Source organism: Dermacentor variabilis, chromosome 1 (assembly GCF_050947875.1).
Source record: "Dermacentor variabilis isolate Ectoservices chromosome 1, ASM5094787v1, whole genome shotgun sequence".
In the NCBI taxonomy this organism is placed as follows: domain Eukaryota; kingdom Metazoa; phylum Arthropoda; class Arachnida; order Ixodida; family Ixodidae; genus Dermacentor; species Dermacentor variabilis.
Window position 1 is genome coordinate 39,980,876 of NC_134568.1, and position 19,506 is coordinate 40,000,381.

Below are 19,506 nucleotides of genomic sequence, written 5' to 3' on the forward strand. Positions count from 1 at the left end.
CCAATCACGTGACCGAGGTAGACAACCTCGGCCTGTGCTAACTGGCACTTAGGAGCCTTTACTGTCAAGCCTGCTTCGCGCAGGCGGGTTAGCACTGCCCGCAAGTGTGTCATATGCTCAGACCAGGATGCGGAGAATATCGCTACGTCGTCTAGATACGGTAAAGCGAATTCTTGCTGTCCCCGCAACACTTTATCCATGAGACTTGAAAAACAGTATGGCGCGTTCTTCAAACCAAAACTCAACACTTTAGGACGGAATGTTCCCATTGGTGAAATGAACGCCGCATACCTACTAGCCTCTTCTGTAAGTGGAACCTGCCAATAACCCCTGACAAGATCTAGGGTGGAAATAAACTGAGCGCTACTAACTTTCTCAAGGCGCTCCTCGATGTTAGGGATCGGATAAATTTGATCCTTAGTGATGGAATTAAGCCTGCGGTAGTCGACGCAAGGACGAGGTTCCTTGCCCGGTACCTCAACTAAAATCAAAGGGGAGGTATAATCACTCTCACCTGCCTCAATAACACCGAGCTGTAGCATTTTCTTTACCTCAGCCTCCATAATATCGCTCTGGCGGGGTGACACCCGATACGCCTTGGATCGTACTGGCTCTGTGGAGGTAAGTTCTATATCATGAGTAAGTACAGAAGTCCTACCAGGCCTCTCAGAGAACAGACCTTGAAACTCTTGTAATAGCTGGTGTAGTTCGGTTTTCTGCTCAGGCGACAGCGGTGCTTTACTGATAAGGTCACTAATGACTTGACCGGTGTCTTCCCTGTTCGTCACTGAGCCTAGTCCCGGAAGCTCGACCGGAAGCTCTTCAGGAACGTTTACCATCATGCACACCACTGCTTCCCTTTGTCTATAAGGTTTGAGCAGATTACAGTGGTAAACTTGCTGTGCTTTCCGCTTTCCTGGCAGACTTACCACGTAGTTAACGTCCGACAGTTTCTGAACAATTCGCGCTGGGCCCTCCCACTGCACGTCTAGTTTGTTGTTTAGCGATGTGCGCAATATCATGACCTCATCGCCAACCTCAAAACGACGGGCCCTGGCTGTCCGATCATAATAAACCTTGGCCCTCTGCTGGGCCTTTGTCATTGCTTCACCTGACAACTCCTGTGCCCTTCTTAAGCGTTCGAGGAGCTTAAGCACGTACTCCACCACGACTGGGTCGTCGCCCCTACCTTCCCATGATTCTCGAAGCATGCGAAGCGGAGATCGAAGCGAGCGACCGTACACCAGTTCAGCTGGCGAAAACCCCGTAGCCGCATGCGGCGCGGTCCTTAAAGCAAACATCACCCCAGGCAGACACAGCTCCCAGTCAGTTTGATGTTCAAAACACAAGGCTCTCAACACGCGCTTCATGACGGAGTGGAGCTTCTCAACGGAATTCGACTGTGGGTGGTACACTGAGCTGTGTAGCAGCTTTACCCCACACCTTTCGAGAAAAGTTGTCGTCAAAGCGCTAGTAAACACTGTGCCCTGATCTGATTGAATTTCTGCAGGAAAACCAACTCGCGCAAATATGGACAGTAGTGCATTAACTATCTCAACTGAGCTGAGTTCTTTAAGCGGCACTGCTTCAGGGAACTTTGTCGCTGGGCAGATCACAGTCAAAATGTGTCTGTACCCCGTGGCTGTTACCGGCAGAGGTCCCACTGTATCAATAACGAGCCGTCTAAAAGGCTCCGTAATGATAGGTACCAATTTCAACGGCGCCCTCGATTTGTCCCCTGGTTTGCCCACCCGCTGACAAGTGTCACATGTCCTCACGAAATGGTCTGCGTCCCGAAAACACCCTGGCCAATAGTACTCTTGCAAGAGACGGTCCTTAGTTTTCTTAACTCCTAGGTGTCCGGACCACGAACCCCCATGTGACAAGCGCAACAGATCCTGACGATAGCATTGAGGCACGACCAGCTGATCGAACTCCACTCCTCGGCGGTCTAGATACTTCCGGTACAGGACTCCACCTCTTTCCACAAAACGCGCATTTTTCCTGGCGATACCTTCTTTGACATTGCAGCGCACGTTTTCCAGGCTGCCATCCTTTTTTTGCTCGGCTATCAAAGCCGTCCGGCTGACTTTTAGCAACCTATCAAGTCCGTCTGACGTAGGCGCGATGAGCAAATCAGTAGATAGCTCTTCTAACTTTCCCGCGTCGGGATTTTCCTCTCCAGTATCTGGCGCCTTCAACGCTACAGACTCAATTTTATTCTGTTCGGGCGTGCTCTGAATATCAGCTTGCTGCGCCTCTGACCCTTTTTCGTTGTTTGATAACGTCGGCCCCGCAACTACCGCCTTTGCAGCGAGCTCTCGAACCTTCGATCTGGTTAAGGCCTGAACACTAGCTTCACCAAACAAAAGCCCCTTCTCGCGCAGGAGGTGATCGGACCTGTTTGAAAATAGGTACGGGTACTGGGGTGGCAGCATAGATGACACTGCCGCCTCTGTCTCAAGCGCTCCGAAAGGTCCTTTAATAAGCACCTTTGCTACTGGCAGACACACGCTATGAGCTTCCACGGCTTGCTTGATCCACGCGCACTCGCCCGTGAACATATGGGGTTCTACGTAAGACGGGTGAACTACATCCATCGTAGCTGCGGAATCGCGAAGCACTCGGCACTCTTTCCCGTTCACGAGGAGGTCTCGCATGTAAGGCTCGAGAAGCTTCATGTTCTCGTCAGTGCTGCCTATTGAAAAAAACACAACTTTTGGTGTCGTTTGCGGACACTGCGCCGAAAAGTGACCCGGCTTCTGGCACGTATAACACAAGCGCGCTCGCCTCATCTCGAACCGCTTTCTGCGTTTGGCTGCCGCCGTCTCTTTACGTTTGGTCGGACTGCTTTCGCTCGCATCCGCACTACGCGTGTCCCCTTTTAATCTCATGGGTGTGAGCTTTGGCCTCTCAAACTTCGAGCCAAATTCACCCTTTTGACCGTCCTTAGCTCCGCGAGCTCGACGCGTCACAAACTCCTCGGCTAGCTCAGCGGCTCTAGCCACCGTACTCACGTCTGGCCTATCCAAGACCCAGTATCGCACGTTCTCCGGTAACCGACTATAAAACTGTTCTAGCCCGAAACACTGCAGAACTTTATCGTGGTCACCAAACGCTTTCTCTTCTTTGAGCCACTCCTGCATGTTCGACATAAGCCTATACGCAAACTCTGTATATGACTCACTTTTGCCTTTCTCATTTTCCCGAAACTTCCGACGGAACGCTTCCGCAGACAGCCGGTACTTTTTTAGCAGACTCGATTTTACTTTGTCGAAATCCTCTGCTTCCTCTCTATCCAAGCGAGCGACTACGTCGGCCGCCTCGCCGGGTAACAAAGTGAGCAAGCGCTGTGGCCACGTTTCCCGAGAGAACCCCTGCTTCTCGCACGTTCGCTCAAAGTTAACCAGGAACAAACCAATGTCCTCTCCAAGCTTAAACGGCCGCATCAGGTCAGTCATTTTGAACAATACGCGTTCTCCTGCACCGTGTGCCTGACTTCCATTACGAGCGCGTTCCATCTCTACCTCGAGACGCTTCATTTCCAAAGCGTGTTCGCGCTCTTCTTTTTCTTTCTGCTCTTTAAGTTCGCGCTCCTGTTTTTTTGACCTCTCCTCAATAGTCTCAAGGCATTCCGACAGCTCGTCATCCTCAGCCTCTAACTCAAGAATAGCCTTTAGCAGTTCTGGTTTTCTGAGTTTGTCCGAGACATCCAGACCCAACTCTCTTGCAAGCTCCAACAATTTCGGTTTGCGCAACGACTTCAAATCCATGGCTGCTCTGAATGCTGCTTTCTCTACTGCTTATTATTGTCTTGCCGCAACACCCGGCAGCAACGACAACCACAATTACCAGCTCTGTTTCTAACACTAACAAAAGCCTGGCAAAGCTCAGAAGAAGAAAGTCCCGCACTCACCAAACCTCGCAGGCAGGAATTCCGCGCAGTCGTTCCGCTGCAGGCAACCAGTCGTCACACAGGGCTCGTTGCACTGCTCCCGGATCGTCGTTGAGCTGCTCAGCATACTGTCAACTGCATCGCTTTGCTGCTGGCCTCCGTTGTCGCTGTCTCACCGCTGCCAACCAGATGTTTGGATCTGACTGCTGGTACGATCTGTTGGGAACTCGGCGCTGACGCCCGTGGTTGTACCTGGGTCGCAAGCCCCAAGGGTAGCGTTGGCCTGGCGGCCTGGGGTACAACTGCAAGCATCCGAAGGTCCCGGCAAAGCATGAGTCGACAGGTAACAACGAAACAACTTGTTTATTTTAACATCGCAAAGAGTTGGCGGTCAGGTTTGACCGAAGTAGAGAGACGGGAGAGCACTTCACTCAACAGAAGAAATCGGAGCCCCTCCTTCTGGCGTCCGGGGGCAGCTGTTTTTATACTCTCGCAGTTGAGGGCAAGAAGGAACCCCTCAAAAGACGAGCACGTGAATGTACAATGGGCTAATGGTGACGCACACTGTCGTAGCGATGCCGTAGCACCATGTCGTGGCGCTGCGCACGATCTCGTAGCACCTGGTCGTGGCGCTGCGCAGCACACTGTCGTGGCGCTGCCGGTCGGACACAATGACTGTAACGAGAAGATGGTCCCTGCTTTGGCATCGCCTGTTTCGGGCACAATGACTGGAACGAGATCCCTGCTTTGGCATCGCCTGTTTCGGGCCCAATAACTGGAAGGAGATCCCTGCTTTGGCCTCGCCTGTTTCGGGCACAATGACTGGAACGAAATCCCTAGTCGGTCGCATCGCCGCAGACGCGCCTGGAAACACCTGGCGATGAGTGTTGCGGTGACGACGATCGGGCCAAAATGTCCGCCGCCCCGCCGCCGTCGCGCCGGCAAAACCACGTGTCGCAGGCGAAACGCAACAATATATATATATATATATATATATATATATATATATATATATATATATATATATATATTGTTACATCTCCTAGCCCTGGTTAGCTGCCGACGATTTATTAGGTCAAGGAAACAGGTACATAGTAGCAGAAACTGGTTTTCAGGCGTACGAGCCAGCACTGGCGAGGCGTTCGTTCTGTGAGGCACGCTTGTGCCACATCCGCCAGTGCCGTCGCACGCGCACTTCAACGATGTCGTCTTCTGGCGACATGTCAGTTCTTCCTCCCTTAGGCGAAGTCTCCATAGCGGTCTGGAGGCCGCCTAACCTCTGGTGGCCGCAGTTGCCGCGTCGTTCCTGATCGTGATGTCGAGGTCGATGGTTGAGAGGAAGCGCTGTCTTTCGTATCCAGTGAGTCCGGTACCGGAAGAATAGCAGAACTTGTTACTTTTGGCATTGCGTCCGATAATTAGTCTGCTATGCTCCAATCCGTCGACGCTTTGCTTGCCTATAGTCTGACTCGTTCTTTTGATGTGGTTGAGATGATGCTGAACCTTTCCGAGGACGCTTTTTCTAAGCCAGGATCGTTGTCCGACGCGGCTGAATATTACAGCTTCAATTCAGTCTGGCTTTTTTAAAAACTGACGGATAAGCACTTTTTTCCCTACTGAGAAGCGACGTGATTGCTTCAGTGTCTCCTGGCGCTCATGGATCTGTGTTTACGTCTCAGGCTTCAGTAGGTTGATAGGGCACAAAAGTTCGCGTCCAAACATCGCTCTCGCAGGTGTCATTCCTGTAACTGTGTAAACTGTCGTGTGTTTCCGATACAGGAACCTCGCAAGCCGACACTGTATGGACCACTTTGTATCAATTATATAGGAGCGCTCTCTTCAGTTCTGAAGAGCGCTCTTCAGCTCTCTTCGCTCTCTTCAGCTGTGTGTGCGCTGGTTCCAAAATTACAATCAGCTGCTAGTTTCTTCAGTGTTGTCGCGTAATCATTGTCTGTTTGGCCGTGGAGTTGGCCACATCGTTGGAAGCGTGCCCTGCCGAAGACTTCAGAAGGCTGTGGATCAAAATGCGCCATGACCATCTCAACTATGTCCCCGTAATTCACTTGGCTGGGCTGCTTGGGTTGTTCGAGAGCGCACACAACGTCGTAAGCCTGTTCCCAGCACAACGTTAGCAGATGAGCACATTTCTTGTAAGCGTCCGTAATGTCGTTAGCTTCGAAAAAGAATTGAAGCCTCCCGTATCAGGATCTCCAGGAGCCGGAGCTGCCACTGAACTCGGGTAGCCGACTAAAGTCAGCCATCGCCATGTTGATCCTTGACGTCGGTGAAGTGCCGGCGGGTCCACAGTCATCCCCGTCGCCAATTGTTACGTCTCTACAAAAGTGGTGTATATATATATATATATATATATATATATATATATATATATATATATATAGCTCCTATAGCATTCAGTTTAAAATTGTGCCGATCCCACACACTCTGGAAGCCGGTCTAAGCAAAACTGTGGCGAGTCGGCACGACGTATTGCGTTCGTCGACGACGAATGCGCCCAGCAAGCCACGGGTCGGAGAAACGGTACACAGCGCCAGCACCAGCCGCAGCGTCTAAACCTTTGGACTCCTCGAAGTTCTCGCTGGAGAGCACGTGCTTCTCAAAGAACCGGTTGGAGTTCAGCGGCGAACGCGCCCCGCACCTCTGTTAAATAGCTCCCGCTCCCACCCACTCCGCTTTCTCTCGCAAAGATACCCGGCCAGCGGCGAAGATTCACGGTAGCGAAAGAAAGCCATTCGCTTTAAGGCTTGTGTCGTAGATAAGGAGAATTTCTTTACTTGAGAAGCTGAGGAAAAAAAAGATGTCCCGGTTTCACACACTGTAGGAATAGATTGCAATTACGCGAAGTATTTTGCAGGTTATCCGGCAGCTTATCCGGCATCGTTTGCGGTTCCGTAAAGCGCTACCAGGCGGACCAACGTGCTTGCGTAAGGCGAGGAGATCAGTGCGCGGCGCGAGCGTGTGTGCGTGTGATGACAGCAGCGAGATCACGACAACGACGGTGACGACGATCGTGTAATGGAGGCGGCATGATTTCCGTTCTGGCAGTTTGATGCGATTTTACGACATGCCGATTGTTGGATCCTACATATACGGGATTTGCTAAGCGAGATAGACCTGGATGGTGGCATCACCTGCGACAAACAGTTATAGAATGATACGTTACCTATATCTATATGTAATGTGAAGTATGTTAAAACGATGATGGCGTTGGTACTCTGGCGAAGAAGCGTTAAAACCTGTTCCAGTTAAACTAATCATGGAGGCGGTGCAACGTCGCACATATTATTTGTAGGGTTTGCTGCCACGGTTTAAACTACTGGGGAATGTGGGCCATTCTCGAAGGCGGTGCAGTCTAAGACAGCAACTCACAACGGTCGCTGCCACGAGAGAAGCATGTGAGAATCAGGAACGTGACGCACGCGCAAACGTCAAAGGGATGGTTGGTTTTGGCGTAGAGAACTATGCGTACAATCAGGGAGTGTTTAGACCATCGAGATTCTTTGTTGGGAGACAGAATTAAGGTCAATCTCGCTACCGGTTCCGCATTAGTTCTTTTTGTGACGCTTTCCTCTGCCGCCACACCGCTTGTTTCGAGCGTCGGAAAGCGTATCTTTTCCAGATCACTGTAAAAGACGGTGAATGTTTCGGTTCTTGTCTTTGTTCTCGCATACAGCTAACAAAACAGACGAACATCAACCAAATCGAGTGGGAGCTCCTCTCTGAAAGTGATTGTGTGGAATAGAGAAGCTGCCATTATACACATTCTTGAATCAGCTCACTGTTTCAGGTGGTATATCCACAGCCGTATACTGTTCAAGAGCTTGGAAGCTTTCAGTCAATGGAAAAGGAGCGGATTTGGAGTTGTGGGGGGGGGGGGGGGGGGCGGGGTGTCACTGTTTCTATCTATCCCTCCAGGAACGCATATACTCATGGACAACTTTCTGCGGCCAATGAAGGGAAAGCTATACGGAGGCAACATGTACACATGTAACAGCTCTCCTGAGTATACTATAGTTCTAAGTCTCTATTGCGCTAGATTAAGCTGGGAAACAGAAAACATAAACGTCATATTCGCAGCAATTGTTATACTAAAATAAAACATAAAATACACGCTCAGTGTTAAAATTGACTTCTCTCTCTTTTTCCTCTCTCTATATTCCGCGTTTTGGAGAATGCGAAACCATCGTACGTGGTGTTACGTTAGCTCAAGCCTCTGTTCCAAGAAATCTAAAGCACTGTGTAATCTCGCTGGACTACCTGGCGCAGTAGCACTTGTGCAGAAGCTTCGCCCTTGTATAGGGTTCGCTTCATTGCAATAGAAAGTTGTACGCAAGTATAGAAGATTTTGTTGCTTAATATATCTCCGAGTGCAACCTTGGTAACATTATACAAGCTTGGTTAAATGCGAACGATGTGCCTCGCGTTTGTGCGGTATTCCACTGCCGACGAAAACAGGACCCAGAGTACAAAAAGCTCAATCAAAGCTGAAAAGTGGCAAAATGTCAAAAAACACGTCTTGATATGGGGCGCTCGCGCTTCCACGCAACGTCTGAGCACAAAAAGAAACGCAACATTTTGTACACTCACCTTAGCGCTGCCACCTTATTGCTTGAACTACTAGTTTCATACCTAAGGTAAACAGCAGCAATAAAGCCAAATAATATTGGTGTACATCAGCCAATAGCCAATCTACTTACGACTCCCGTGGTCCTCCTGATGCGATGCATATTTGTTTACATTAATATGGCAGCATCTAATTAGGGTTTGTAGTCATAGGTGGTATGAATAAATGAGAGCTTGGTAAACATCTCAAACGTCTTCTACGTGTGAGATATGTAACAACCTAATTACGTGTAAACGTGTCGCGCTTCCTTTAACACATTGTGCACGCAAGTATTGCACATTGGCAGCCACAAACGTACACAAGGAATATGTTGCTGTCACAGAGGTTAAACTCGCAATTTTGACGAGAATTTCCCAGCAAAAGACGCACGGAGCTTTGAAGAACGCACCCCATGAAACGGACCAAATAGAAACGACGACCAGAAACCAGCGTTGCACAAAAACAAACACGCAAGCGAACAAAGAAGAAAAAAAAGCAACAGCAGAGAAAAGAGCGACAAAAGCAGGTACACACAACCCTAGCGCTCTGCCAAAGCTTCGCCGACGGCGGACTCTGCGTGCTATGAGCGATTTGCTGCATTATAAAAATAGCGTTTGCACCGAGCCTGCGTCCATGCAGGCGGCACGCTTAGCGAGCAGACAAGTGGACTCGCCGTCCCCCTTCCGCCAGTGCCCGCGTGGCGTACACACCCCGACAACGGCGAGCGAAGCGCCGCCAGGCTCCCCCTTCGCCGCAAAAGCGTCGCGTCCTGTTACCGGGACAATCTGTTATCAGCGCGAGCCGGTGCGCGCCGATAAACAGAGACGTCGGCGGTGTCGGCGGTGCAGGAGCTCGCGGCCGATGTTTAGGACGCCGGACGGACCCTGCGGCGGCAGCGCTTACCCTGATGGCGCTGAATATTTGATCGGCTCCAATACGCACGCTTCCGCGTGTGTTCTTCTGCGATCGTCTTTTTCCAAATGCCATTACAGCCGCAGGCCGCGTCCACCCCCACCCGGCTTGTACGCATTTATGGCGGGTAGCCGGCACGGCCGGTCCACCGGCGCTGCCGCGAAGAGGAGAGGAGGAGGGTACGCGCGGCGGCAACTTCTGCACGCCGCGCGAGACGCCCCGGCGTCAACCTGGCTCCTCCATTCGGCCGATGGGCGCTCACAGGCCGCCGGAAGACCCAGAGCGTTCCATTATAAAACGCCGTTACTGCAACTCGGAGGCAGTAAGAAACCGAAGCGAGCTGCTGAGCTTATTGGGAGTTCTTTCGGCTTGCGGGAGCATCATCTCTTTTTGGGGGAGACAAAGTGCGGGAGCCCCGAGATAGGAGAGGCACGGCAAGACTGTCTTGTCTTGTTAGCGGACTTCTCTGCGTTTCTTTTTTCTTTTTTTTTTATCCACCAGCAAAGGGGGCCCGACGGTCATTACAATTTTGCTGACAAATGAATTTGTAATGGCGCCGAATGTTAGCTTACTTGTCGTGGTCCATCTTGCGCGTTTCAATTATTTTTTTTTTCTGTCGAGTCTTTTGAGTATCCATGTACGGCACAAGGGCTGTCGTATTAGCTTGATATATTACGAGGTAAAGCGATTAATGATGGAGGCGATAGCAGTGGGAAACAGATGCGCAGGAATAACTATTAACCCTCGTGATGGCGCGTCGGCAGGTTAAAGAAAGGATCATACAACGCGGGGAAAAAAATTGCCAGTTGTCGTAGTGCGTTCGCAAGTAAAACAAAACGGAAGCCAGTGCAGTAAATGGACGACTTCCGACAAGCCTCGCTTAGGCACATAAAGTCCCCTTGCAAATGTTTTTGACACTTTCCGTTGGCACTCTATCTTTTCTCTTTCTTCTTTTTCTTTAAAAGAAATGTAGCAAAACGAGGCTACATTGTTGCATGAATATGAATAGAAATCGCAGGGAAAAAAATTCTGGTGTCTTACCTGTTAAAACCACTATATGATTATTCGGGACGCTGTAGTAGTGGGGACCCTGGAGTAATTTTGACCACCTGGGATTCTTTAAACGTGCACCTCAATCTAAGTACAAGGGCGTTTTTGCATTTCGCCTCGATCAAAATGCGGCTGATGCAGGCGGGATCGAACCCGCGACTTCGCGCTTAGCAGCGCAACGCCATAGCCACTAAGCTACTGCGTCGGGTCCGCCTGAAAATGATACCGATCATTCCTCGCGAGCGCCTGCTTCCGCTTATAGTGGCTTCGGCGCAAACGTTGGTTTGAGGAAGGTAAATATGCATCTCGCCCGAGCCTGAAATAATAATGCTTAACAGTCACGCGTGGAAACGTAAAAGCGTTGAGAATCAAACACTCCACAGTAGCCGTACCCCCTTACTTCACCTCCCACCGAGCTCATCCCGCCAATAATGGGCAAAAAGAAGTCATAAAAATATGTTGTAGATCTAAATGAAATTTGTAATCTATGTGAAGCGAAGCTTAAGTGTTTGTGGATGCGCTGTTTGTGGATGCAATAAGTGTTTGTGGATGCGCTCGAACGCGCAAGCCCAGACGCCTGAGCGGAGCTCGGCGCATAACACTGGGACAAATAATGAAGCATGTGCGGCGCCTTTTTGGTGTTTTTCAGTGCCATTTCCTTCCCAGCTTTGTGTCAGCGACGCTGATGGCACAAATAAAAGTGTCGCAGTGCCATATGCATGACTGGTGCTGGGTGCCCATGTGTTGCGCAGCTGTAAGTGGGAATGTGTCAATCGGAATCTCACAATGGTGTCTATATAATATGCTAATCTTCGGGAATCCCAGCGCATAAAGAGGCCCTCGGCGTAAGCATGAATTTCACACATTCTTTTCTTTTTTTGCCTCTTGAGCGGGTGAAGCGGTGCCTGATACGACGGATGGCGCGTATACTAAAAGATGGCTGTTCCAGCCGTTGGAACCTGCTTAGGGGTGGTGAAAATGCCTCTATGAATATGGATCACCTCGAGGTCTATCAAGGCATAGGCGAAAGTATAGCACACCTCATATCATATTAACGGGACTAAATTGACCTCTCGGATGAAGAAGTGGAGCATGCGCTCTGATGCACAATTTAACAGTTCTTGTAGGCTGTTTTCGTCTCGAGTGTTCCTCCCGGCTTGGACGGCGGCCGGGCAATTCTATAGCGGGCGTGACAAGAAAGTTTGGTAATAAACTACAGCAGTGCTTTTTGAACGGGCCACAAAGTGTAGAAACAGACGAACTCTCGCATGTGCAGGCCACCTGTTTGCATGCCCCGCTAAAAAACGCCGTTTTATTTTTCATTGCCTAAGTGGGTATACCGATCAGCGCAAAATAAAACAAAAAACAAGTTTTTGAGTGGAAACTTCTGGGCTGCGGTTGTCCATACAACTTATAGTCGAACTGTATCGACTGTACATCGGGCCGCACGCGCAAACGTACACCATTTGACCATATGCGTCCTGCCATTACCGACGCGTGCGGGCGGCTTGCTTTAAAAGTGACGTCTGCCTGGTGTAGGAGGCCTGCCGACCCTGTCGGGCCTTCCCCGTCCGGGCAACTGGCTTCTGGACCCACTGTTGCCACCGCTGTGGCCGATCGGTCTGCGGGCAGACCAGCCGCCTCCGCTGTGGCCCTTCCTGCACCTCTACCCGCCTTCGGATGGCCACCTGCTCTCTCCCGGTGAGTGCATGTGCTCGTCGCCTGCGCATCTGGTGTCGCTTCTGCGGCGCGGGAATTGTAATGGTACATTCGATAGGATCCTATGCTGCGCTCCGATTCAAATCACAACTATGCGGAGCACGTTCGAGATCGGAGCCAGAGGAAGCGATCTCGATCCGAGCGGTTCGCCACTTGCCGAAGCATTCGGACGCAGTAAAAGGAAACACGTCGGCGCTGCATGCGTTGTAAACAAACATGGCGGACACGCAAAGCGCATTGCTTCTACGCTACCTATGATCCTTGGCTAACGTTAGTTGAGAACACAGGGTATATGAATCATTCAAGTTAACCGCAGCAAAGATGTCCTCGTGGTCGCCTTTCTTATCTCAGTACCGTGCGTCTGCTCACTTCGGGAAGGTTAAGGGCTCTTCAGTGGCCAGGCCACCGCTGAAATACTTGTCTCTGTGCTCAATTTGAATATAACGTGCGAGACTACATATGTATGCTGAGCTTCTAATGCCCCGTAAATGTTTACCGCTGTCGACACAATATGCGTATAGACGTAACTCTGCATCATTCTTCTTTCTGCAAAATGAATTTAATTTCTTCTTTGTAATCGGAATAGATTTTCCTCGTATAGGATCTTTCCGCATCCGAATTATTGGCGTATATTTTTTTTTCTTTTTAGCCTTATGTTTACTATGTTTGTCCGCTCAAATTTTCCTGTGCTGGCGGGTCCGCACACCAAAAGCATGACTTCAGTCGTTTTGGAATAAAACCGGGCAAGTTTGCAGTCGTCAACATGATGCGAAGGCTGCTATTATTTCACTCTGCTCTTTATTCCTGACAAGTGTAACGGCGTGGAATGTCTCGGGATTTCACAATGATTCTCTTCTCGCTCTCTCTTTACGTATAGATATATACGACGCCTCAAAGCGCGGCTTGTCCGCTTTTGCTTGAGTCGTAAAATATGGCGCAATAAACAGTTCGCTCCGCTGCAAGTGGATCAAGCACGGCTCAAGTATTACAGGCACGACTGCCTGAGATAAGCGCTTGCGAATAAATCTGTCTCGCTTTGAGGTTCGCCACATCCTCTTCAGTCGTCGTTGTGAAGGAGACCGATAACGACATCAAAGACCAGCGCCTTAAGCCGACACCCGTAATCTTACCGGTATTTGCACATACTGCATTAGAATAACCAACAGAGTGACGACGCGCAGCCTCCGCTATGCTCGCCAAATCTTGCTTTACAACCTTCGCGCTGACTCAAAAGACGCCAGGATAGTAGCTTGTACTAGTTGGTTCGGTATAAGAAATGCTAAAGCAGCCCGTAAAGACACGGACAAAGGCAAGACGTAAGACACAGCGCCCGTGTGTGTCCTTGTTTCCCTTTCGTTCGTGTCTTAAACGCAACTTTACCGTTCACAAGCATGCGTCCTCAACAGCAAAATTAAATTCCGTCGACGTGCCAAAATCACGATCTGATTATGAGACATGCCGCAGTGGAGGACTCCATATTATTTCGACCATTTGGTTCTCTTTACGATGCATCTAAGTCTAAGCACACGCGCGTTTTTCCATTTCGTCACCATAGAAATGCGGTCGCCGCGACCGGGATCGAACCCGCGACCTCGAGCTGAGCACCGTCGTAGCCACTAAGCCACTGCGGCGGGTAAGATACGTCCTTGACTGCAAACATCGGGCCTTTCTACTTGAGCGCATGGAAGAATACAGTGAACGAAGTTTTGTAGTCCGCTAGCGCCACTGACAAATAACAGTCAGCCCACTGCAGTGGTTATAAGGGGTTTCGGCATCATGGTGCTAAGCAGGAGGTTGTGGGTTCGATCACCCTGTGATAACGGCAGCGTGGCTTCGTGTGAGTCAAAGACTGATGGTAAGACGGATAGAAATGTTGCAAAATGCAGCCCCCCTGGTGTACTCTGCACTATGCCGATGTCTAGCATATTGTCACGAAAAAAAATTTGCAGCCTTCAGAGATTTCTGTGGCCCCGAAGAAATGTGCGTAGAAATAAGTATGAGCTCCCACAGCGGATACCGCCATTGTCTTGTTCTACGGGATGCGCACAAAAGTAGTTTTCGTCCAATGCTGCATTGCCTGCGGCAGCCTCCGAAATACGTGCAGATGCGCCACCACTCTCTGAGTCTGCCTGGCGCGCTGAATTCCGCGCAAGTTGCCAGGTGCCACAGCTCCACGACAGTAATTAGCAGGTCCGGCTCTCATCTGCACATGAAATGCGTTTTGTTTGTGGGTTGCCCTCTATTATTATTATTTTTTATTGACGGGATGTAATAAGAGAGGCTGGTACCTTTACAAGTAGCACCGGTTACTTGTCTTCGCTTGTTAAAGAAAATTAAGTCGTTAAACGTGGCGAATAACACTGAATAGACTTCCCCCTGTTTGCAAAGAGCGTGACGTGACAGCAAGTGTCCCTCCTATCTGCGAACCTTTGAAGTGGGGGCTGGTTAGAAAAAAAAAAAAAAGGTTCATGCGACCTGTTCTCTCTGCGTAAGAGCGCTGCTTGTATATCGACTGCCGCGATCGTAATTCTGGCATATTGCTATTTTTCAAATGACAGCACCTATGACCTGCGCTACGAATTATGTCCCCGTTTTATCGGCACAACAACGTAGTGCTGTTGCCGAGTGCTTGGCTCCCTTAAATCAGTGTGTAGTGACTTCGTATGAGTGCGCCTATTTCGTAGATCAAGGGGACTATAACGCAAAACTATTCCAAACTTTTCTATTCCAATTCTGCAATCTGCCCACCGCGATAGGTCAAAATCTTTTGTGGACCACCCCCACTTCACCTGTCTGTCACGTGACGTCACGAAAACCGCGATAACTCCCCATCTGATATGATGTGTACACACTGATTATGCATAATTTGACCGAAAAAAACAAAAACAGTTATTCCTGATTCGACGCCGTTTTGTCATTAGCCCTCGGCTATTGCTAAATAGTTTTCGGGCTGCACTCACTTCACCTGCCTCTCACGCGACGTCACGAAACTGCAAAAAGTTACCGCGTCAAACTGACGCATACGCGTTAAAGATGCATTAATATGCCGAACAAAACTGCATTTTCTTCTGAATAGCCGCAGGCTGCCCCGTTCCGAAAGGAATAAAAGATGGTTGCCGCAGATCGCTCCGGCACTGGCTACTCGCCCCTGCTGGAGAGCATGGGTTTATTTGCGTGTAATAAAGCTTTTTGCGTGGTCGTGTAACGTTTTCGAGAACTTTCGGCACGTTTACGACCTCGTTCTGCCAACTCTTCTTCGCTGAGGATCCGCTTTAGCGTCATTCTTAAGCTCCCGTTTTATGCCGCCGCGATTGTCGACGAGCCACAGCAAGCTAAGTAAGAGAAAGCGGACCAATTGCAGACGCCGGCACCACCCTCTTCATCCGGTTATCGATATTCAGTGCAGTGGCTCGGCCCCATCGAATCCCTCTCCACTTGGACATGCTCCTCGCCTCTTGGGAGCCAATTAGATAAGACAAGCCTCTCAGTGTAGGCAATGTTATTCGTTTTTCAAGCAAACAAAAGTGACCTCCTGTGAACCTGGGGAGCATTTGATTTGTTGGTTCAGACAACCCTGCGGGCGACCGCCCGGTGCTTGCGTCGGCGGTTACGCAAATTTGACGTCATGATATTGGAATAAAAACATATTGGAATAGTTTTACGTTATACGGCCCCAAATAGCCACAACCATTTATTACTCTTCGAAAGCGACTATTTTATCACATATTATGCACATTTTCACGAGGCCGAAATGATAATTCCATTAAATCACTAGTTATCGGACAAAAATACCATTGCATTGTTGCGAAGACATTCATTTGCGCCCAATTTACACTGTAGTTTTAAATGATACACAAGATAACTTCGTCTAATACTATCGGGCATGCCCACCACGGCGGCTCAGTGGAGCCGTACCAAGTGGTGGCGCCTAAATTCGGATGAGTGACGAATGCAGAAATACTACTTGTTACTGTGCTTTAGGAGCACGGTGAGATACCTCAGGTGGTCAAAATTAGTCCGGGGCCTTTCTTTACAGTGTCCCCCATAAGCCGCTGTGCAGCTTAGGTACGTTAAACACCATAATTTAATTTTAATCATTTGTGATGATATGTGAATGTACAAAGCAGGAGGAGGAGAAGGAGGAGGAAAAGTAAAAAAGGAAAGGTAGGGAGGTCAACCAGACGCACGTCTGGTTTGCTACCTTACACAGGGGAAGGGGTTCAAGGGAAGAAAAAAAAGGAGAGGGAGGGTAGAAGGTACTATCAGCGTGAATACGTGCGGTTCTCCATAACTTCACGCCTATAATCGGTCACTGAGGCCAGTCGATTTCATGGAACGTAGCAGTGCCCGTGTCGCTTTGTAAGCCTTGCGCCACGTGGGGCACCAGAGTCTTAGAATCTCAGTCTCTGAAGATGGTCTGCTATATAATCGATTTAACACTCTCCGAAGAACGTCGCGTTCGATTTCATAGAGATTACAAAAACACAACACGTGCTCGATCGTCTCTTCACATTTGCAGAAGTCCCAAATAGGTGCGTCGGCCATTCCAATAAGGGATGAGTCGGCTTTCGTAAAAGCCACCCCTAACCAGAGGCGGCGCAGTAAGGTTGCATCACCGCGGGAGAAGTTCGATGGAATCTGCAGCTTCAGTGTAGGATCCAGCCGGTGGAGACCGCAGTTGGGGAAAGTCGGGGTGTTCCACAAAGTTTCAGTCTTGGTTTGAGCAAGTGAACGAAGACCCCTCGCCGCCTCTGTCCTTGATAAGAATATAGGAAGTGTCAGGGTTTCTTTATGGGCTGACCAAGCGGCATCATCAGCCACGTTATTTCCGACGATTCCACAGCGCCTCGGAAGCCATTGGAAGATGATTTCATGTCCGTTTATGAGGGCCTCTCTGGTCTCAAACACCAATTGTTCATGGGTCTTGCGTCGTAAGGCTGACTGCAGACTCTGAAGCGCTGTCTTGAAGTCACAAAAAAACGACCCACTTTCGTGGTTGGCTTGTGCGATGTAATTACCAACTGCACGTAGAGCGGCAAGTTCTGTTGGCGTAGAGGTCGTTATATGGGAGACTTTGAACGTAATTGTGGCTTGTAAGACCGGGATGATAACAGCGCCTGTGGAGCTGGTGGCTGAGGCAGATCCATGTGCATTCTTTATTTATATGCCTCGTTCGATCAGTAATGACAGTGTGAACTTACGTAGAGTCACTTTTCAATGACACGTCTTCGCCGTAATTCCCGGAATCGTGAGGCGTACTTGTGACTGTGGTAGGCACTAGAGGGGTTACAGTGGTGTTGCTGCTGGTGTAAAGCCCGTCGGAAGGTAGTCTTGATGCGTCGCAACAAGTATGTAAAATGTGGCTTGAGGTCTTTGTGCTGGCAAAGAAGCAATATAGTGACTGGGTACGCGACACAGATGTCGAATGTGTGCTCTAAGGTTGTCAGTTGTCATATATACGTACATAAATACATAATCCGCTGCGTCTGCTTCCTTCTTTGCTGCTCTCAACTTCATAAGACCCAACTTTTGCATGTTTATGTGCATTATCACAGCATGAAGTGCGTACTGTAAAGGTGAGTTTAAAAAAAAAAAGAACAGAAAGAAAGACAGATAGAACGAAAGAGAGAAAGAAAGAAAGAAAAGAAGAAAGAAAGAAAGAAAGAAAAGAAAAATAAAGTTCAGTTTTACTCAACACCAGTGAGATGTGCGTTCACACGCGATAATTTTATTGGTTTGCCATTTGGGCATTCCTCGTAGTGAAATATTTACACACAGCTTCAGCAGCGGTCAAAAAATTGAGGTTTTCACTTTTTTTTTTCAGTCCACAGTCTCGCAAGCGAGATGTCTGTGTGTGTGTGTGTGTGTGTGTCCACACACATACACACATATACACACAGCTTCAGCAGTGGTCGAAAAAATTGAGGTTTTCACTTTTTTTTCCAGAACCAGATGCATTTCTGGTTAATAAACCTGCCTTCTCCATTTATTTCGTTCTCCTCCATCAAAAGTGATGAAGGTGGCACTGTCGGATATAAGCGTGCCGAGTTAAGCTATTCGCGCTTGTACCCGCTTCTGCATAAAAGATAGATAGTCTTATTGTTTCCTTTTACTTCTAATTAATATTAGGCATTTGAAAGTATTAACAACATTGCATTTTAAGTCACGAGAAACTGCGATTTACTATTATGAATCCCTTAACCAAAGCCTTTACGAGCACATTTTTTATCTGTGTTAGACATTGCAAAAGCATCGAAAAAAGCAAGGAATAACAGATATTAACAAGAACAATATGTAAAAGTCAATGTTCGGGCTACGAGCTAGAACGAGGGCCACCTTGCCAACTTCTCAGCTCCACCCTCCGCTTCACTGTGCGTAATATCACTTGACCCTAAGCTTTGCAGGTTTCGTCCTATTATTTTCGCACACAAGCGCGCGCGTCAGGCAATTGCACGACCACACATATACACACACAAATGCGCGCACACAGACAAACATGAAAAAATATCTGCAAGGATGACCACACGTATTTCAACGTTCATCCCATAGGCATCGTAAGTTACGAGAGAAAATGCAGCGTTTCTAATGCGGTTACATGGCGATAGCACTTCCCCAAACAAGTGCGTCACCCTCAGCTCGTCAGGAACTGCGGGGAGCCACCCGAGCTTTCGAATAATAATGAAAAAGCAACCTTTATAGAACCCCGCACGTTTACCGCAAGTCTTTCGTAGAGGGGGCAAAAAGCCGATTAAAATGGCCTCCTGCTAGCTCAAACCACGAGAAAAAGGCGCACTTTCACCCGAACTGCGAAGAATCGATGTCAATAGCAAATTAGTAGAGAGCTATACGAAGTAAGGCTAGTGTTTTTATTGGCCGTATAAACTTGGAAATATTTGCTTACTAACTAAATTAACAAGCATGGCGTCACGCGTGCACAAGTAAACATGAACACATATCACTCGATGAGTGCGGAAACTCGCTGTCATAACGATGGAGGGAAGAGGAGTGAACATAGCCGAAACGCTGCAACAGCAACGAGCGAATTGACCTTCGTGCTGGCTCTCGCTTCAAGGCGAACGAAGATGCGAAACCAGGAGGAGGAGGAGACAAAGGAGAGGAAAGACAGGGAGGTTAGCCAGTGTAAGTACCGGCTGGCTACCCTGTGCTGGGGAAAGGGGTAAAGGGAATAAAAGGAGAAAGAAGAAGAGGGAAAAAAATGGAAAAAAAAGAGAAAATTCACACAGTAACGCGAAACTACGCGCTACAACGTTCAAAGGCGGTCGCACAATTCGCAGTTCCTTAAAAACTT

At 48.9% G+C, this 19,506-nt stretch overlaps 1 protein-coding gene across 1 annotated transcript in view; it reads left to right on the forward strand.

Annotated features, from left to right (window-relative positions):
- The window catches only part of LOC142572162 (uncharacterized), a 118,940-nt gene that overhangs the window by 36,431 nt on the left and 63,003 nt on the right, over window positions 1–19,506 (forward strand). The window contains exon 2 of the mRNA XM_075681123.1: window positions 12,018–12,179. Within this exon, the coding sequence (XP_075537238.1) occupies window positions 12,018–12,179 (162 nt within the window). The remainder of the gene's footprint in view (window positions 1–12,017; window positions 12,180–19,506) is intronic.